Source organism: Pseudorca crassidens, chromosome 6 (assembly GCF_039906515.1).
Source record: "Pseudorca crassidens isolate mPseCra1 chromosome 6, mPseCra1.hap1, whole genome shotgun sequence".
Taxonomy (NCBI): domain Eukaryota; kingdom Metazoa; phylum Chordata; class Mammalia; order Artiodactyla; family Delphinidae; genus Pseudorca; species Pseudorca crassidens.
The window spans coordinates 88,636,996-88,659,657 of record NC_090301.1 but is presented as its reverse complement, the minus strand read 5'-3'; the positions used below and the strand labels follow the sequence as shown (position 1 = coordinate 88,659,657).

At 34.3% G+C, this 22,662-nt stretch overlaps 1 protein-coding gene across 1 annotated transcript in view; it reads right to left on the bottom strand.

Annotated features, from left to right (window-relative positions):
- Nucleotides 1-22,662, bottom strand: part of LRP1B (LDL receptor related protein 1B) — a 1,616,178-nt gene that overhangs the window by 582,199 nt on the left and 1,011,317 nt on the right. Inside the window, exons 29-32 of the mRNA XM_067742376.1 lie at nt 13,569-13,700; nt 11,142-11,369; nt 1,689-1,863; nt 782-876 (exon numbers count right to left, since the gene is read on the bottom strand). Of these exons, the coding sequence (XP_067598477.1) occupies nt 782-876; nt 1,689-1,863; nt 11,142-11,369; nt 13,569-13,700 (630 nt within the window). The remainder of the gene's footprint in view (nt 1-781; nt 877-1,688; nt 1,864-11,141; nt 11,370-13,568; nt 13,701-22,662) is intronic.

The window sequence follows — 22,662 nt, the reverse complement described above, 5'->3', positions numbered from 1 at the left end:
ATAATATCAAAATTCAGGTTCAATATTGGATTTTTAAAAAGACGTACGTTGAGATGATAAATTAAGGCAATATGGTAATTCTTGCCTCTCAAAGAAACAGAAGAGAATATGAGGAAAGAGTGATTACAGTTTGAAAAGAATAGTACAATGTATAGATATCTATTTGAAAAGAACAGTATAGTGTAACTTTATCTTCTAAAAGAATCTTTGTACTTTGATTTTCAAAGATCACTTATGGGAATGAGTCAAAGCTCTCTTTCAGCACCATGAAATTTTACCTGATGAGTTACAGTGGTTAACAAAGGTAGAATGGCAAACGAAATAAACACCCTGCAGAGTAAGTGAAAATTGCTGAAAACTAAATATTAAATACTTAAACTCAAATCATTGCAACTATTAATAATGCCACAATGATGATGATCAGAGGAGGCTTCAGTACATCATATTGCTACCACAGCAAATGGTGTATCAGATATTCACCAGTGAGAATAAGATATTATATCTATTAATTACATTAAGTTTTAAGCAACTTCCATACTTAAGATATTGTAAAAATTCTCTTATCAAAAAAACTTAACTTCTTTTCCAGAAAAAGAATGTTTCTTCCCTACCCTACATGGACCAAATGGATTCCATAAGATTGATAAATTTCTGATTTAATTTATATTACTAATCTATAATATTTTCTTTCAGGCTCTAGGTCAAAGATCCATTGTACAAGCACAGATCTGTCATATTAAAAACTACAGTGATTAACTATAAAAAAAAAAACAGAACTTACCAACCGGTTCCTTTTGATTCTGAAAGAGAATCTTGCTATTACTGCCATCCATATTTGCCATATTAATTGTGTTTCCATCCGTCCAGTAGAGTTTCCTTAATTCAAAAGAGATATGGTTTAAAAATATTAGATATAGCCCTACTTGTTGACTAGAAGCATACATTGAAGAACAAAGTTAATATTAAAGTAAATTCTTGGCTCAGGATAATGTTTTTTCAGGAAGGCCCCAGATTGTTGAGCCACTTGCCTGGGAAGAAAGTACCACTTGCTTTTTCCTGTCACTGAAGGACAATTATCTCACTTACTTTCCCGCACCTACATTCACAACTGAATATTTAACTATGACTACAGTAAATTATTTCCATTTAAAGTCATTCATCAAGATTGAATCCTCTTGGCTTGGAGAAATCAGGCACCAGAGAAGGGAACAAAGTCATTTCAATCATTCCAGTTGAAAGCACTCAGGAGAAAGAATTTCTTTTAGCCCTACCCAAGTTCTCTACATGGGTACATGATGACTAGCCAGAAGATGGGAGAATCTGATCTACTTAGCAGTGACCATAATACTAACACACAGTAAATATGTTATTAACAACTGGTATTTGAAATGAAATTAACAACTTCTCCTGGCATCTTTTTTTTAAAATTCTGAACTATCACTCTTTAGAAACATAAATTGATAAAATTTTACAATAATATATAAAAATCTGATTTCATGCAGAAAACAGAAATCTCTAACCAGGGATCTCGTACAACTTCCATGTTCACATTTGCTTTTTTGACTGTATAGCTTATATATATGTATGTATGTATGTGTGTGTGTGTCTTAATTCAACAAAGTTTTACATAAAATCAGAGCAAAAGTGTGTAAAATTTTTGAAAAATTAAAAAAATAATCATACTTTACCCCCTGACTGGGTGAGCTGCTAGACACTGTGGCTTATCGATTCCGTGGATAATTGAGGTTTTCAAGGAGCCATCTAGTCTTGCCACGTTAATTTGCGTTTCATCAAATTCTGAGCTAATCCAGTATAAATTACGTGAGACCCAGTCCACAGCTAACCCTCTGATACTCTGAATATCTGTACAACAGGAAAGAGAAAATTAAAAATGAATGAAGTTTTTCATTCTTTTGGCTTTCTAAGTCAGTTATTTTCTGTCTCAGGGAAAATTTAATTTACAGTATTAGTTAGCTAATATTGTACAAGACTGTAATCTCATTCCCTTATCAGCCCTTCTTAAGGCATGAATAATCATTAATGTCTTACTGCTGAGCCATTTGAAAACCTGAAGTAACAATTAGCATTGAAATTACACTAACAGTCAATGATTCACTAGTAAACACTTAGGAGCAGACACAGGCAGCAGTCCTATGGGCCAAGGTGACCAAAATTCAAATTAGAGTAATAGCTTCTCTAGTTGATGGTACATCTTTCTAGTTAGGAGAAAGTACTGTGGGCCATCAACAAATGGGCCATTTTATGTTTTAAATGCCAATTTGTTACTGAAATGAAATAAAACAATTCAGCTTTCCAAAAAGAATTACCAGAGTTGAACATTTTTAAAATGGATAATTAACAGAAATTGACAGAGATATGAGCAAAGAAACTAAAGCCCTTTTAACATTCCTCCAATGTGGATTCTACAGAAATTACTGAAATCTAATTATGTTTTGATTCATTACATCCAATATGAATATTTGGGCTGCTATTACTTGATGATTCAATCAGGCATCTTTTTTAAAAATGATGGAATTTAGGCTAAAATATAATTGCACATTTAAATTAAAGAAACAAATTAAAATGAAAATGTTCAAAACAATGGATACTAGGAAATCTTTTTAACATATTAACAGGTAAAGCAGGCCAATTTAGTTCCCAATCTGTGGCATTTGACTACTTTTACTTGGTTTCGCCTTTATTTCATAAAGTTTTAACGTTTTCTATCATGCTGTACCTCTTAGGGTTCTCCAGACCCCTGCTACTCAAATTTATAAGACACCTGGAGACTCTTAAAAGGAAGATTCTGAGTCAGCAGGTCTGGGGAGGGTCCTAAGATTCTGCAAGTTATAACTAGCTCCCAAGTGCTGTAGTCACTACTCCAGAGCAGCAGTTCCAATCCAAATGCTGCTAGAAACCCAGAGCAGCTGCTACTTAGCTCTTCTAATTGCTACATCTTCCCTTTTTATCATTTTCAAAAGATGCCACCAAGCTAGATTTCCAGAAAGCGAAAACTCTGGATTTGTAAGGTCTGCTAACTAGTTCAATTTTTTTAAAAAAAATACATTTATTTATTTATTTATTTATGCTTGGCTGCGTTGGGTCTTCGTTGCTGTGCGCAGGCTTTCCCTACTTGCAGCTACAGGGGCGACAATCTTCACTGTGGTGCGCAGGCCTCTCATTGCTGTGGCCTCTCTTATTGCACAGCACGGGCACTAGGCGTGCGGGCTTCAGTAGTTGTGACACTCAGGTTCAGTAGTTGTGGCTCACGGGCTCCAGAGCTCACGCTCAGCAGTTGTGGCACATGGGCCTAGTTGCTCCGCAGCATGTGGGATCCTCCTGGACCAGGGCTTGAACCCGTGTCCCCTGCATTGGCAGGCAGACTCCCAACCACTGCACCACCAGGGAAGTCTCACTAGTTCAAAATTTAAAGGAGCAAAATAAGGGAGGCCTGGCAATTCTGGGTCAGCTGTGAAGTGCCGTGCTGGCATGGTAGGCTCTACCCCAAGTTTACATCCTTGAGTCTTAACAGAGCCTGCTCAATATTCTTTTTATTATTTCTAAATAACTTTTAATCACAGTGCCCTTAAAAGGGATTCCCCATGTTTCAATTTCTCCTGTAAGCAACAACTTCTCATTCTGCAAGTTACCTTTCATCATTAATTTCTGGTAAGGTGGCAAATTTTGTATGAGAACTTCATATCTCAACCCAACACTTGAAATTTACTTTTATTTTTAGTTATTCTCATCCAGTTCCCTCTTTTCTCAAGGGAAGAAAAAGTAATACAACACCTCTGTAAAGCTAAACCTGCCAAGTCAGATGTTTATTTGCCTCACCCAGAATATTTATTCTTCCTCCTTCACTCTCTGGACTTAATTGGTTGCTGAGAAACAGTAATGAGACGATTTGGCTTCCTGTTCTAGGTTGGGTGCCTATTTTTTGTCCTTAAATCGCTTAAATTTTGGCCTTTTTTATATCAGCAAAATGAGGATAATTATAGATAATTCATAGGATTGTTGTGAATATTAGAGTATGTGTGTTCATGCAGCTTAATTCAGGGTTGAGGGATACTTTGCCAAACCAAGGACTTAATACTTTCTGCTTTTTTACCCTGAATTGCTTGGTACTGGCAAAAATAAAACAAGTTTTTATTTCCTCTAAAATACATGTTATCCAGAGTTTGTTTGGTTTTTTTCCGCTGTCTCTTCTGCTCAAAATCCTTTTACTTATTTCTGATTGACTCTTAATCATACAGCCTAGAGAAGACATTGCATTCTGAAACTGGAAATCATAGCCAAATGTAAGCTATGAATACCTTTTAGTCCTTGTGAATTCTGTAGTTCATGCTCTCTCAAATCTATTTCTATCTTTACTATTGCAGAGCATACAGTCTTTTTCTTCTTTCAAGCAGTTGATTTAGTTGCTGCCAGGTTATTTTTCTGACTAGAGAGCTCTGGATCATGACCTTTGGTTGCCCCAAGGTATTCTATTGCTTCCAACCACTCAGAAAGTGATATCTAAATTCCTTAGCCTGGCTTTCTGTATAATCTGAATATAATTACCTTTCCAACCTTATTTCTCACTATTTTTAGCCAATTATCTTATTACACTTCAGTCATATTGATGTGTTCTCAGATTCCCAGCCTTGTCCTAAACTTTCCAATCTGTATAGAATTACCTGGACCTCACATCCAATCACATCTTCACTTTTCTAAATCTCATGCAGAATAGGCCAGCTGATAGGCAACATCATCCTTCAACCACAAAAACCTAATCAATTCTCCTATATATTCCAGCCATAAAGATTTTCTTTATCTACCTAACTCAACAGGACTATATCTGGTCAATCCCTTTCTACCTAAAGTGATAATTATTTGTTAACATACTAGTACTTTCACATATACCTCTTGAAGGTGGGCTCCTTGCTAATTTATCTTTATAGCTCCCCACCCCAAACGTATACAACATTGCCTTCAAAATAAATATTTTTAATGAATTGCTGAATGAATTCATGATATGCACAATCCATAATTTTAAGGATATGTGAGCTGAGCTAAAAATATCAGATGTAATATCCTCAAGTGTATTTTCAGGAGTACATATCTAAACATATACTCAGGCAATCTCAATTCTCATTTTCTATCCTCACCCTTTTCCTGTCCATTAGTTTGGAGCTTCTAATTATCAGCTTTATGCCTAAGATAAATTTTATGTCTTTTTTGACCACCACTAATGCCCAAGTCTCATTGTTTTAGAGTGTCCTGGTAAATTCACAGTAAAGGGGTGGGGGGGGGGGAAGAATAAAAACTGCAATATGTTTAATGATATTTTTCTTTTTTTAATAAAAATACTAAAATAATGAATTGACTCAACTCTTGTTTTCAAGTAAGTCAGGCCAAGACCTCTGAACAAGTTTCTCAGAAAGTTCAATTTACTATTTCCAGGGACTCTCACTTCTTGAAGAAAGGCAGATTAGATATTCATAAAAGCCCTCCATTGCCACAAAATTCCCTGATGTATATTAAATTGTAACTTTTAAATGCATTGTTGAGATCATAAGACAGACAGGAATATCTCTAAGTGCTAACACACTTGTATGTTAGCTAAAATCATAAAGGAAGGGAAGTGGGAATACAGATTTGGTGTTGCCACAGGAACCAAAACTTGTAATGAAAATGTACAGATTCCAGGATTATTAGTTGCTCAGTGCAAGAGGATTCAGTCCTTAAACTCACAAAAAGTAGCAGAGCTAAACAAGAGCAATCCCAGGATATCAGAAGGATCTACATCCTTGGGTGAGTGGGAAATAAAAAATCTGCCTACTTAAAAAGGAGAATAATTTTTAAAATAAATATAAAACATTTTTTTCTGTCTCTTTCCTGGGTATGAAAAAAAAATTCTAAGCATAGATCTACACTTAGGTAAGAGATTAATAGTATATAAACAAGGTATTCATTGGTTGGGTAGAGGGGAAATCAAACTAAAGTGATTCCTCGCTTATCGTCACTCCTTTTCCCTCCAACAAAAGCAAATTCAAATCCTCTATGGAAGAAAAAAATTTTTTAACCCAGGCCCTCACAATTTCCATAGACTGAGTATCTCCTCATAATTGATCAGAACAAAAAATTAAAACAAAAAATTAAAAGAAATGAGACATAAGACCAAGAATAAAGAGAAAAATAAACAATAGGTTTAAGTCTCCAAAGCCTACATGTTTTAAAATTATTATGTGTAAGGTAAAGAAAAATGCGTGGAATGTTTTAAAGAAAAATATATGCTTCAAAATAATAAGCAAGGTACAATATTTTAAAAAAATCTTCTTGGAATATATACAAATGAGAAGCAAAAATAACTTGCAAATATTAAAAAAAATAATTCATTAGATGGATTAACCAGCAGGTTAGACAATAGTTACTGCAAGACAGCTAGTGAACTGCAAGACAAATTGAAGGAAGTTAGCCAGAGAAAGCACAGAGAAACAAAAAGATTAGGTGAGTTGGAGGTTAGAATGAATAACCTACCATACCCAGTCAGAGTTTACAAAGGAAGGAATAGAGAGACTAGGCTAGAAAAAATGGTCAGATTGGTGACCATTGAGGGGTTTTCCTCCTGTGCTGATGAAAGACATGACCCAAAAGGAAGTACAACACACTTTAGGTTGCTAAATAAAAATATTATCAGGAGGAAAAAGAAGATCTTCAAAGCATTATTTTACTGTTCTTAGAAGCAAAGTTTAAAAAATCAAATTGGTAATGCTTGTAAAAAGCTTTCTCAAGGGAACTTTGTAAATATTAATATTCTATTTGTTGCACTTATGAAAAACTGATCATACAAATATATATACATGTATGTGTTATATATGTTACTATATATAACACATGGTATGCAAATTAATAAAACATCCATAAATCCATGATCCAGCTTAAGAACATTATAAATACTTTAGGAGCCTTCTATGCTCACCCTCACTAATTTTTGCCTCTCCAACTCTGAACAATTGAGCATTTACCATGGCCTTGGTTTTGTCACTTTTAACAAATATGTATGCATTCCCAATCTTTTTTTTTTTTTTGAGAGAACATAGGGGCAGAATTATAACTTTTTGACTAATCTTTATATTCTTAATGTCCTAAACCTATAATTATTCCTATCTTATAGAAACAACTCGATGCTGATTTGGGAAAAAATTCTGAAGCAAGCTTCCTTCTTTTATTTTCATCTGGATCAATGTCTCCAATATCTTTCCAATAATTTGGTCAACTTCACCTCTCTTTCATTCATCAGGTTCAATTACTTCTACATCTACTCTTGGTGTCTGTCACCTTCTTATATCTAAATTTTGTTTCAGATTTGGAACATCTCTGTAACTTTCTAGTTGTATCCTTGTCTATAATTTCTCACTTATCTAACTATCAGGTTGATAATGTGATTTATCTTCAAAAGAGTTTGAATGACCTATACTCATCTGTAAAAGTCTTCAGCAGCTTTCCACTGTCTTGAGGGAAGAAAACTAAAACAAAACAAAAAACAAAAACAGCTCCTCTGGTATAAGACCCTCTGTGATCTGCCATGATATGAACCTTCTAGTTTACTCTTTTACAAGATCTATCTGCCCCTCACTGCTTGCTCCTCTGTATGTATGTATGTCCAGATCTTTGTGCCTACTGATAGCTTAACCAGATTGATCTTGCTACAGTTTCCTCCAGAACCCTCATTTCACCACCTCCTCCTAAGTGGGAAATTTAGTAATCCCATGTAAGAACTCAGTACTCCTTGTGCTAATTTTGTAAGAAGTGGCTTACACCTTATTAACCTCCTTATTTCATTGAGTCTTATACTTTAGTTAGATGTTTACAATTCACTCTCACCAGATATAAAGCTCTTTGAGGCTATAGATTGTCTTAGTGAAATAATTGCTATCTCCCCACCCATTCAACATCCCAGATACAAAATCCAGAATATGGTGTGAGAAAAAAAAAAAAAGCCCATGGAGTAAACTAAAATAGCATTTCTATCTTTCTAACTAAAAGATAAAGAATATATGTGGGAAGTATTGCTCATTTAGCGCCCATTGCTATAGATACACAGTTCTCAATGGAATGGCATTTATAGGTATCATTTTCGCCTTTCTTTCTTTCTTTTCTTTACTCTCCTCTTTTTTAAATCACAGATGTTGACATTCTTCCACCAAAAGGCTTCCTGGGTGAAAATGAAAGTTGAAAATTCTATTCAGTAACAGGCAAAACAACAGATGTTCCCTGTCTAAACTTTCTACTTTAATTCAAGGACTGTTTCCAAAATCTAGATCTCACTGATTTGGGGCCCGATTCTTTTTTTTTTTTTTGGTGGTTTCACCTTAGACTTGGGCTGAGGAAAATATGAAGAGTGTCTCAAGAAAAATTCCAGTAGATGGAAGACAATGAAGTGAGAAAATACAGAGGCCAACAGTATAAGAAGTAAGAGAAAGGCCAAAGAGTCATTTACAAGGAATCTAAAAGATGAAAGCATAAAATAAAGTACAATTACTGGCAGGACTTAAGATACTTTGATGCATTCAGAAACTGAACTGTCAAAAGTTCATCTCAAGTTTCTCTCTTTTTTTTTTTTTTTTGCGGTGCGTGGGCCTCTCACTGTTGTGGCCTCTCCCATTGCGGAGCACAGGCTCTGGACGCGCAGGCTCAGCAGCCATGGCTCACGGGCCTAGCCGCTCAGCGCATGTGGGATCTTCCCGAACCGAGGCACGAACCCGTGTCCCCTGCATTGGCAGGCGGACTCTCAACCACTGTGCCACCAGGGAAGCCTCTCAAGTTTCTCTTTTAATGGAAGGGCATATCAGTCCCTAACAAGGTTTCACTTTGGAAGAAAGGGAAAAGCAACGTCATTTAACTTGTGGGGCAGCCAGAAACTGAGTTGTCCTTGAAAATGTCTATTCCTCAACTTTCATATTCAGTTATTTCATATATTTACTCATTGATACCTCAATGATTTTTCCACATTTCACTATCTCTGTTGTTTCCACCCTTGTCCAGGCTTCCATCACCTCTTACTAAAACCACTATAGCAGCCTTGTTTCCCAGAGTCTACTGCTCCTCCTACCCCCCAACCCAGACCTTTTCAATTTTCCACTAAACATAATATCTATATATTTTTTATGTTTTGTTTTTGTGGCCGCTAGGCATGTGGGATCTTAGCTCCCTGACCAGGGATCGAACATGCAGCCCCTGCATTGGAAGGCAAAGTCTTAACCACTAGACCACCAGGGAAGTCCCTACACATAATATCTAGAGTGATCTTTTCCAAAGCAAAGATAATCATGTAGTTGTACTCTCCTTAAAACATTTCCTAAGTTTCCATTATTTTTAGTATTAACATAAAAATCAACGAGTTATCCTATAAAGGCTGGCATGATTTGGTTCCTGTTTTTTTAGCTCCATCAGCTCATATAACACCCTCTTGTTCTGTACTTCATACTATTCAGTCTATACTGACCCTTCTTCAATTTCTTATCATATAGAACATATTCTAATACTTTTCAAAATGCCTGAATTAATAATTATTGATCCTAATGAGTACATCTATTATTAGTGAGAAAATATTATTGCTCAATTTTTGGTTAATAATTGTAAACAGAGTCTGCTAAATGGAGATAAGTCTGTGATTTTTCTCAAAGATAAACTCACCAAATTACTACTAGTTATCAATTTACAATTAGAGACAGAAAATCTTTCCCCAATTTTTTTTGAGATAGACCATCTTTTACTTTATACAATTCATAGAGCCTTTGGAAAGTATTTCACATTCACGATAAAGTATGTGAACAATTTTCTATTAGATTTTTATGAATTTCTTGTGAGAGGACCACCAAACTGACTGTCAGTCTTGGGAGTACCTTATGTGCTTTAACTGTTCTCTCAAGATTTTTCATGATCATTAACCAGGTAGTCTTTTCAAATCTAGTCTAACAATAATTATTTTTTCCCTTGCTCCTGTAAAAAAAATCCTGCACAAAAAGGAAATCGTTGCATTAGCTTTTTTAGAAAGGCTCTTCTCTTAGGGAAAGTTTGTAATTCAATATTTAAACAAGCTTATAACCAATTTATTCAAGTTGCATTAACAGTACTAGCCTGAGATGGGTAAAGAGCTAGCATACATACAAGAGCACCTGAGTGCTCAAATACTTTCAGATCTACTAATGGTACTCAAGCCAGTGGAAACTCTTGAAAAACACTGTAAATTTAAAACCTGCACTTCTTATTGCTTTCATTAAGAAGTTGATCATTGCTCAAATAAGGTCTGATTTTAAATCGTCAGTATGCTTCAAGGCAGAGGAGTTTGATATATCTATATGGATCACTGATCATGCCTTCCTCCATCATCCTTCAAATCACTCTATCATGCCTAGGGGGCATGAAACTGAAGAAAAACTGTGTCTTCTTTGATTTTGCAGTCACGGCAAACAGCAGGTGCTCAACTAAGATTCACTCACTAAAACGATAACTGACCCAGAAATCACATTATACCAAAATTTAAGCAAAAATGAAGATAATTCAATGCTAAATATTTAGAATTCAGCCATTGCATTTATATGTATGTTTCATTTTGGCTATATTTTCTACTTTGGGAAACGTGTTTTTTTTTGGTTAATGTTAATCAATAGCATTACTGAAAACCTGTGATTCAACCTGCTGGGTCAGGAGGTGGATAGGAACAGGTTTTCTCTCTTATTTGTTTAGTCTAGTTCTGTAAAAATACATGCAAAAGAAAGTTGATAACAAGCTTGAACCAGAGGGGGAAACAAGTCTTTACCAATATCCTATATTCTCTCTAGGCAAATACAACTTTTCCCGCATCAGCAAAAAGGAGTCTTCAAATCTGTTCATTTAGAAATCTGCAAATTATCTGTTCTGAAATTTTTTCTTCTTGTGAAACTAAATTTCTAGTTATCAGACTACTATGTGCAACATAATTATAGCATTCTACAATTGTTAGGATATAGCATATTATTAAATCTGTGAATAATCAATTCCAACTCTCAATTAACAACATAGAATTGGATAATAGAAAAAGAATACAAAAGAGATGCAATTATTACAAACTGAATAATAAACATTTTTTAAGATGTAAAGTGAAAATCTTTTACCTCTAGAAATAACAGTTTCTAATCCAGTTCCATTAATAAAAGCCCGCTTAATGGTTTGTGTCTTAATGTCTGTCCAGTATAAACGTTCTTCAGATGCATCAAAGTCTATCACAGTAACATCATCAATATCAGGGACTGTAAAGGCCGTGATAAAGTTAAAATATGGATTATCAATATCCACTCCTCTGATTTCAGAACGTCTTGCATAAAGAAGAAATTTTTTCATTTCTAGAAAAGAAATAGAAATGTGTTTTTCTTTATAAGCTTGCCAAGTTTGAAGCTGTCTAGAAATTCTAAATATTATTTGTTGATGATTTAATAGGTTTTTAACACCAGAAAATCATGACCAAGATTTGATAGAAACATGAAGGCAGAAATGATTTATCTATTTTTAAATGAAAGTACTTAATAATAACAAATGTAAAGCAAGTTAGAATCCTTAAGTCATTTTTCTTTAGTTAGAAATGCCAAGAAATTATCAGTAATTGATCTGATCTTAGAATTTCAAACAAACTTGTTAAAGGACATGAACTCTAAAAATGTCAAACAGCCATATTTGTTCTTTGTTTATAACTATAACAATACTGCAGTGCATTAAGTGCTTTTTGAAGGAATCTAAGAACATTTTTTCTATACTATCTTTGAATAAAATGAGATTAAACATTGCTTTTAAAAATCATGTTTATATTTTCCCTATCAAAATTAGGGTTCATATAATGTTAAAGCATGCTGTACTGTAAATTTTTGTGAATCTGTAGTAATTAATATTGTGAGGCATTCTATCATTTCTACTTAAATAGGCACCTTTCTTGCAATGAGTTTGTGAAATATTAGTAGGTTTAATAGAAATAGGAGTCACAGATGTTCTATTTCCTTGTTTTTCTCTTTGGGGTTATTGTTGATATTTGAGATATGGTATTATTGTATAAAATTAAATAAAGCCACATGTGCCTAAATTCCTGAGTTAAGATTTGCTGAATACACTCTTTTTTGCCCTTAAAAGTAAGTGCCTTGCAAATAAACAAAAATTACTAACAAAACAAAACTAAAAAAAACCCACAGTCTGATTATTTTTTGAGAAGTTATTTGAGAAGTTCTAATTTCCAAGGCATGGTAGCAACATCAAAAATACATTTGACTTAATAAGAGATCAACCATTTATTTAACATCAACAAATATTAACTGAATGTTTCCTATATGCCAATCAAAATTACAGGTCCTCGGAAAACAGAAGTAAATGAGATAAATGAGGGCCTTCTCATGTAGTAGTTTACATTCTAAGAGGGACAAACAATAAATAGAGAACAGAAACAAGAAATATCAAAAACAAGAATACCAGAAACAAGAAAATATCAGTAGGAGAGCTACGGTAAATTAGGTCATCAGGGAAGCCCTCCACAAAGGTGACGAATAGCAAAAAGGAGCCTACAATTAGAAAATCTAAGAGAGGAGTGTTTTTAAAAGAGGGAACAGCTAGCCCAAAGTCCAGAGCAAACTTGGTATATTCAAGAATGTAGAATATATGTATGAGGTATGTAAATTAGATCTCTATCTGTAATTACACATGACATTATTTTATATCAAAAACCTTATGTAGAGTTCAAGGTACCTTCACTTTTTTTGAATTCACCTCTAAATTGTGTAGAGTTAAAGCACAGTTCCCAACATATCTTATTATCAACCACCAACTTTTATTAAGTGTCCTTTTTTTTTTTTACATCTTTATTGGAGTATAATTGCTTTACAATGGTGTTAGTTTCTGCTTTAAAACAAAGTGAATCAGCTATACATATACATATAGAGTGAAGTAAGTCAGAAAGAGAAAAACAAATACCATAGGCTAACACATATATATGGAATCTAAAAAAAAAATAAATGGTTCTGAAGAACCCACAGTCTGGTTTTCATTCACAAATTTTATTTTCATTTTTTAGTTTAAATATGCTGTTTAAGTATTTTTTACAAACCTTTCCAAGTTACATATTTTACTTCGTATTTTCTCCCTTCAACTTGATAATACCCTATAAAATGATGCTAAAGTAACTGCAGAAGAGCAGGAGGAGATTAAAGCTGTTAAGTACCTCTTTATTATGCAGGTTACCTACATCATCATTTTCTGATAATGCACTTTCACTTACAAATCTCCCTGTTTTGTAGAGATAAATTCTGCTAACACACCGAATAAGAAAGTAGCAAGAAAAAAAGTGAATAAGGTAATAAACAGCAAAGTGCAGCATATCACATATTTAAAGAATTTGTCAGTCTCCCCAAAAGTAGATGAATCAACAGAGTCTGAAAATAGCACCACATCTAATATTTTTAAGGACATTAAAAACCTCTTCCGCTTTACTTTGAGGAAAATCCGAATGCTAATACAATTTGAGAGAATTCAATTTGGAGTTTAGATAAGAACTGTAAGAAATTTACCATAGCAGGTCTTCTTGTTTGAGGAAAGCTTCATCAAGTGTGGGCAAGCACAAGCAGCACTCCTATTATGATTGATCAGACACATATGAGAGCAGGGGCCTCTGCCATCATTAGCTGCACACGGATTGGGAGCTGTAATTACACAGTGAAATATTAAGAGTAAAGAAGGAAGACTAGATTAGGGAACCTCTGAATTTGACAAGGGTTATTCACGTAATGATTCAAAGTGAAGTTCCCTACATAGCACCCATTACTCGAGTGATTAATATGACAATAAGAGACAATCATACACAACAATTTCATGAATAAAAACATTTTTCCTCCTTGAAGATAACAACTAAGATAACTCCCTCAATTTCCTCTAAGAGGAATGGTATGCATTCTATTGCTTTAGAAGCAAAAAAATTTTTTTAAGGATTTAGTCTGAGAAATAATCAGGAATAATTATCACATTTAGTATAAAATAAACTCAGGTAGACTATCATGCCAGTGTTGGGAGTTCCAGTGGATGTCGTTATTCTCCTACCATAGCATATAGATTCCCTTCTTGCCTTAGCACGACATTCCGAACAGTTTCCATAGGAAACTGCTGTTACATATACTGTATACCCCTTCAGGCCATTTCTTCTTTTTCAAATCAGAGGCCTATGTGAAAAACATGTTTGTCTTCCTTCATTATAATGACATCTACTTCTTTTTTTTTTCTGTATTAACTTATTCCATGGCTAAAGTTTGCTCCACATACTCATACTTACTATATTCCATTGTATAAATAACATGATATATTCAAATTTAGAATGGAATATTAAATTTTGCAGTTCAATGTCATTCTCTCATTCTTTTGTGTTTCTTATTTTGTCATCATGCCTTTTGGATAAGATTTTAATGTCAATTGATCAAATTGTTCTTTCAAATCTCATTTTTATAGAGACTATCTAGTAGAATACATTCTTTAGAACTATGTTTGTCAGTTGAAGGCATGAAAGAGTTATACCTTCTGATCCCACCAACAATATTTTAGTTTTCAACTAAAATCTTCCTAACAAATGGATCTATTGCTCAGTGTAATAATATTAATCTTGTAGACTTATAAAGCACAAATAATAAAAATCAGTAGACTATAATAAAAATTGTAGAAAAATTAACTGAATTTAATAAATACTCAACGTGGCTTTTGCCAGTCTTCATACCCTCCCCACAAGATAACAAAAACAATTCATGTCTGTGTATTTGATTTAAAAAGTAAATAAAAGGAAATGATGGCCTTCCCTGGTAGCGCAGTGGTTGAGAGTCCGCCTGCCGATGCAGGGGACACGGGTTCGTGCCCCGGTCCAGGAAGATCCCACATGCCGCAGAGCGGCTGGGCCCGTGAGCCATGGCCACTAAGCCTGCGCGTCCAGAGCCTGTGCTCCACAACGGGAGAGGCCACAACAGTGAGAGGCCCGCGTACCGCAAAATAAAATAAAATAAAATAAAAATTTAAAAATAAATAAATGGAAATGAAAGACTCAGAAACATTTTCCGAAGCACATCAGTTAAGAACAAAAATTATTAGAAAATACTGGAAGCTAAAGTTGAGAGATTCTGTAGGAGTGCATGTCCCTCTGTCACATGGTATAAATGCCACATATTCTACTTTCTTCCCATTTAACTTCATTATCATAATTGGAGTCTCTAAAGAATTGCAGGTTATAGAAGCAAGAGGTTAGATGGGAAGGTTTTTAAGGAGGAAAAATGTTACAGAAAAGGTGGTGAAATGAAGAGGCACTGTTGGAAGAAGGAGAAAAACAGAAAAATTAAGAGGAGTAAAGGGAGGAAAAGGAAGAAGGAAGAGGAGAAATTTGTTTAAAAACATTGACATAGGAAATGCTATTCCTCTCAAAGAATTAAAAGCCTAATCCATGACAGCTCAATAATAGGTACTTGGATTTCGCTTTGAACATCATTATCTTTAGCCCAGAATCATACTAGCTCTTCTCAACATCCTGTAATTGTGATTAAAAACTTTTAAAAATCAATGATGACATACTAAATTTCTATATTCATACTAAAGTAAAAAATACATTGACTTTGTAGCCCAATATCTGTATTAATGATAACACTGTAAGGTAATATTCACAATATTTTATGCTTCACAGCATGGAAAAAATCCACAAAAACTTCTTTCACTTTTTATCTCTTCTCACTTTGAAAGAGTGGTGTTAAAACTTTTTGAAGTTTCTTTCTAATCATGCATTTAAACAGATACCTATTCTAATTACCAAATTAAGGAATTTGGTTCACATACTCACATTTTAATATAAAGCAGGGATTAGCAAATGTGGATCCTGGAGTCATATCTGGTTCACTGCCTATTTTTGTAAATAAAGTTTTATTGGAATATAGCCATGCTCATTAGTTTACATATTATCTAGGCTGCTTTCACACTACAATAGCAGAGTTGAGCAGTTTCAGCATAGACCACTTGGCCTACAAAACCCTAAAATATTTATTTTCTGGCTCTTTACAGAAAAGGTTTGCCAACACCTGATATAAAGTAATTAACTATTTTATGAGAAATACTATTGCAAAGTCCAATATCAATACAGAGGTTGTAAACTCCTACCAAACCAAGGCTATCCCATTTATCGTATCTAGGAGATGGGAAAAGCTGAGCAGTCGATGGAATGCTATAAGCAATCTTAACAGATGAAATTCATATATAGGTGTGCAGACCGGGTTTACTGATTGTTCATATTATCAAAACTCAAGGTGACCAAAAAAAGAACCTCAGATACATGTAACACCCCTCATATCTATGCACTGAATACATATTTAGGAAGTACCTCAGTGTTCTGCTTAGTTTTAAAAAGCTGGATATCATAGTAGACAAGACATAGTTCTTGCACCAAAGAATTTAAGAATCCGTACTCTAAACCCATACACCATTCTCTCTAATTCTATGGTGACTGGCTCAATTTAGGTTCTCTCCATCTCTTGCTTGGATTGCTGCTCTAACTTCCTAAAAAATCTCTTGATTTTCAGTCTCTTCCCATTGCCTACAGTTCTTTTTCTAAAAAAGACTTGATCATATAGCTGCCTTGCTTAAAAATCTTGGATAGCTTCTCACTAGCTACCTCACAGTCTCAAATCTTATCTGCTACCACTTCCCACAAGATTACTTAGCACTAGCCACACTGGCTTACTTGCTGCTCTTTTTCCTTTCAGCTTATTTTTTTTTAAATCCTGATCCACTGTTTCTTATTATTAAAGATGTCATGTCTTCTAAACTCACAAAATTTTAACTTCAAAGCATTTTTTACTTCTCGGATTTTTAACTTCTCTTTCACTACCATATTTAATAAGTTGTCAAGTATTATCAGACTTCTCCTATTACATGCTCTTTTCTTTCCATTTTTCTCTCTGCTCTTCCAACATAAAGTTTTAGTTCATCACTTTTGAGTAACCACTACAACCATGTAACTGGTATTCTATGGTACTGCCAAAAATATAACAATCTCTCTTTCTAAGATACCATCTTATCTTCTAGCCTCATCTATCACTTTCCTTCTACATACACATTATGCACATGCTAAAAAGAACTCCTTATTGTTCTCTGAATATCTATAGCTTGTCCTTTTCCACTTTCACATAAGGTACTTTTCTTTCTGTAGAATTTCATTATCCTTCCTTCATGAATCAGCTCGAGTCATTTTTCTTTCACAAAACATTTTCTTCATTTCTAATGAAGCCACCTAATGCTGATTTATTCCATCACTAAATATTAGTTTTAATTATTACTATACAAGGCATTAGGCATTTATTGTTTACTGTTTTATTTTCTAATTGTCTGTGGCATATATTCATATATTTTATATCAGTATACTGTGGTCTCTCTAGGTAAATCAGGGGTAGGCAAGTTTTTTTTTCTGTAAAAGGCCAGATAGTAAATATTTTCACCTTTGCAGCCCTTATGCTCTTCCTAGTAATTATTCAATTTTGCTATTGCAGCAAAAAGCAGCCATGAAACGATATATGAATCAATAGGTATAGCTATGTTTAAATAAAATTTTATTTGCAAAACTGGCAGAAGGCTGAAGTTAGCCTGAGGGCCTTAGTTTGTCAAATTCTGAGCCTTAGTTTGTCAAATTCTATGCTGGCAGGAACTATGACTTATCAACATACATATCGTCTTTTCCTAAAATTTCTATGGTATCTATTATTGTGTTAGACTTAAAGACATTTGGATTCATATGCATACTCATCAATGTATGTGTGTACATGTTCTAAAAAGGCAACAATCTAAAATTTCAAAAGTAAATTAAACTTCTAAAGCACTTCATACCTGTAGGTGAAGAGACTAAATAATGCAAAACTACAATACTTTACTGGAGAACCAAATGTTAATTATGCAATCATACAAGACTGATGTATGATCTGAGAAGAAAACAATATCATTAAAGATAATTTCATATTTCATGCATACTACGTTTAATTGCAGTCCGCTTTTCATCAGCAAAAAATAAACACTTTAAACCCAATTATTTTATCCAGTAAGATCAAATAAAATATATGTGTTGATGCAATATGAAATATGTACAATATTTATTTACCTCATAAAACTAAGCTCAAAGCAGAAAAATGTCAGGATCCAATGTGTTAGATAAGAGGAATATTGTGTAGTCATTTTTGATAGTAACTAATATTCATCCTGTTAATGAACTTTATTGGTACAAAAACAATTACTAACATAAGAAAACAACGTATCTATAATTTTCCTTTTGGAAAAGAATATGTTGAAGTGAAGTTTCAGAAGGATCTTACAATTAAACACTAATCCCTAATCCTATTTTCCCTTTGACAAATATCTTGAAATTGTAATTTTAATATTTGACGTTGAAGAACTAGAGTGAATTCCTTATTTAAAACACACACATATAACAAAATATGTGCAAGTAAAAGACATTCTTATTGCTTTAGTGTCACCAGTTTCCAGCAATACTGGGTATGCAGGAGTTACTTTCATCAAATTATATTTTACAGATTAATTTTATACTGTATTCTATTTTTATGAAGTAGAAAAAAAATCTAAAAATCTCATATGATCTTCCATAGATACCTGTATTTCGGAGAAAATTTTTTTAAAAGCCACATATACTATTTTCATTTATTTGTGCACACTTTTCAGTAACAGAGTGAAGTCAAACATGTAATATCATGTTATATTTATTGGTGAAGTGTATCTTAAAATATCAATGAACTTTCAGATTTTCTAAAGAGGTGATATGTCTTTCTGACTTGCTGTTTATTTCACTTGCTGTCTAATTTAAAAGAAGAAACATTTGTGTCAGAAAAGTTTCTATCTTTACAATGATTTTTTTCCACTGATTAACTAGATTTTATTAAGCTTTGTGTGAGCAAATCAAAGATTTAATACAATGATTTAATAATCACAAAAATTTATATCTAAAACAGTGGTTCTCAACCAATGGCAGTGGGGGTGAGGGGGGATTTTGCCCCGCAGGGGATATTTGGGAATATCTAGAGACATTTTTGAATGACATAACTGGGGGTACTATTGGCATCTTAGTGGACAGAGGCTAAGGATGCTAATAAACATCCTACAATGCAAAAGAAAGCCCCTCACAACTAAGAATTATCTGTCCCCAAATATGAAAAGTACAGAGGTTGAGAAGTTCTGATCCTGGATTAGAACTACGGATTCTGCATCTTAATGTATCTGAATGAAGAGTGCATAATCACGTATATTTGTACAACTGAGGCAAGTAAATCAAACAACCAGTACCAAGGAAGAAAGAATTTTATGATTTCTTTGTTACTAATCTTTTCCACTGCTCCAAGGTACACTGTATGGTACCATATTTTAAAAACAGCAATTTATAACGCAGCTAAACTTAACTGCCTGCATATAAGTTCATTTACAGTTTAGTTGTTTGATATTTGTATTCTATTTTGCCAAAGAAATAATGCTAAAAATGGTAATTAAGTTTTTCAGGTAAACCAACAAAACACACTAATTCAAAATATGGTTTAAAGATGATACAGAAAGATTTATTGAGAAATTAAATTAGGTGCTAGTCTATATAACTGGTAGGTAGTCTATATATAACTGGTAGAGAAATTAAATTAGGTGCTAGTCTATATAACTGGTAGAGGAAGCAAAAGACTACCTGTTATAGGAAGGAGGTATAAGAGTAGAAAGTGAGTTCCATGGTGATTTTTCATATTAATAGCTGGAATGAGGTAGCAACATGTCTTTGGCATGTTTCAACTCTTATTTCTCCTCTTCATTGCTAATTTTGTCTCTCTCTACTACTAGGCTCTCAGTACTGCACAATGTTCTAAGACCTCATAGAAGCCTAACAAATTTACTCAAATCTCAAAAATTCCTCTTTGCTTTGCTATCACCTGCCTTTCACTTTGCCTCAGTCAGAAATCTCACCCCTTCAAAGCTGCTGATATCAACAAATAAAGGTGGAAGCATTTTAACTGTTTCACACCACCTTACCATTCTTAGAAATATTAGTATTTTAAGCTAAGGTCCATTTTAAATATTATAATAATAAAAAAATCTCCTACTGAAAGTATATAATTATATGAAAGAAAGAGATACTAAAAAACAGCAGGGAAAACAATAAAAAAGGGACAAACTTCAGATCTAAATACACATGCAGACTGAAAGTGAAGGTATTGAAAAAGATATTCCAAGCATATGGAAACAAAAAGAAAGCTTGGTAGCAATATTCATAACAGATGAAACAGACATTAAAACAAAGACTGTAACAAAAGGAAAAGGACATTACATATGACAAAGAGATCAATACAGCAAGAGGATATAACACTTGTACATATCTATGCACCAAACATAGGAGCGCCTATATACATAAAGCATATATTAACAGACATAAATGGAGACTATGTCTCCTAAGCTGATTGCTATGAAGGTTGTCTTTCTTTGTATTTACATTTTGTTACTTAAGAATATAGTACTATTGTTTAATAAGTTATATTTTTTAGTAAAAAGACTTGGACATTTATACTAATATCTAGCCTCAGACATACTTAGGATCACTAGGACATATGCAAACAACTCCACTGAAATTGTTCTAAATAAAATTGCAGCTGACCCTCCTCCAGGTTGCCAAATCTAATGAATACTGTGCTGTATGTCTTTATCTTTCTTGACTTCTCTGCAAGAGTTAACATTTTTGGCCACTGCCATCTTGAAACTCCTCTTACTTTTTTTGACTGTGCTCTCTTTTGGTTCTGGAATCCCTTGGCCACCCTCTTCTCAGCATCCTTCTTGTCTTTCTCTTGAATGTTAGTTTTCTCCAGGGTTCTGTCCTTGTCCTTTTCTCATTTTCTGTAATATTCTTAGGAAATCTCATTTGTTTTCTTGTCTTCAACCTACAATTGAATGACTACAAAAGCTCTGGCTCCAGCCCAAACTCTTCTTGCCTTTATAACCCTGAATACTCAACTATGTCCCAGAGGTACCTAAAATTCCATATATCCAAAGTGTAAGTTTTCAGTTTATCCTTTAAATCAGTTGTCAGTAAACTTTGGCCTGCAGGCTAATACTGGTCCATGAGTTACTTTTTTAAATTGTAGGAAAAAAATAAAGAATAACATTTCATAACACATGAAAATTATATGAAATTTACATTTCATTGTCCATAAATAAAATGTTATTGAAACACAGCGACGCTCGTTCATTTTTCATATGACTGCTGTTACACTACCTCAGCCAAGCTGAGTAGTTCAACAAAAACCATATGGCCCATAGGGCCTCAAACACTTACCATCTGGCCTTCTACAGAAAAATTTTGCTGACCTCTCCTTTATGTGGTCTCTATGTCACTTTTTGATGGTGAAACCAATTACAGAAACCAGAAAAATAAAGACATCCCCAATTTTCCTTTTCTCCCCAAACTCCCCTACTCCACAAATCTCTATCACTATGTTTTACTGACTTCGCCTCTAAGTATATCTCAACTCTACGATTCTCTCTGTCCTGGTATCAGCTATCTCCTCATCTACTGAAGTAGCATCCTTTCAGTCTCCTACTGTAGTTCTGTCTCTCTCCAGTCCGCCCCTTGTACAGATGAAGTCAAGTTTCAGCATGCACATCTGCTCTTTTCACTCCATTGACCAAATACTTTTAATGTATTTCTCCTTCCTTTAGGGCAGTGGTTCTTAAGGCAGCATCAGCATTCCATGGGATTTGCTAAAGATGCAAAACCTCAAGTCATACCCCAGACCAACTGAATCAGAATATCTTGGGTAGAGGCCATAAATATGTGAGCTAATGACTCCTCCAGTAATTCTGATGCACGTTTAAGTTTGACATCCCTGGAACCACTTATCCTAAAGGATAAAAATAGAAATTTCTTTGTAAGGGGACTTTTTAAGTCCCACCATGGTTTGATTCCAACCCAATCTTGTTTCCCATTTATTCCCTCCTTACTTCTAGCTGCTCTAACCTGCAAATGAGGAAATAAGAACCCAGAAGTTAATTAATTTGCCTCAGGTAACAAGGCTAGTGAGTGACAGAGGAAGGAATTGAATTAAGTTAAGCCCAAGGACCTTTTAGGACCACACGACGCTACTTTTTAAAATATATTTACTATACTCTTATTTTCAAAATACGTCCATTATAATAATAATTAATTGATCCTAGTTGTTAATTTAGTCTGTTTTCCTTCTAGACTACAAACTCCAAGAAGCTAAGAATTAGTTTGTCCCATGTGAATGTTGTCAGTAACACTTGACTCTCTACCGCCATCTGGAGATTTGATATTAACAATTCCAAGGAGAATCTCAATAAACAAGAACTCAGTCTGCCAGTAGAGCACAGTGGTTTAGGCAAGAGCTCTGCGGTCACGCTCCCTGAGGTCAGATAACTGGGCAATCATCCTGTGGCTATTAGACCTTAAAGAATTTCTCTGCCTTAGGTTCTTTTTTTTTTTTTTTTTTTTCACCTTTGTGGCCTCTCCCGTTGCGGAGCACAGGCTCCGGACGCGCAGGCTCAGCGGCCATGGCTCACGAGCCTAGCCGCTCCGCGGCATGTGGGATCTTCCCGGACCGGGGCACG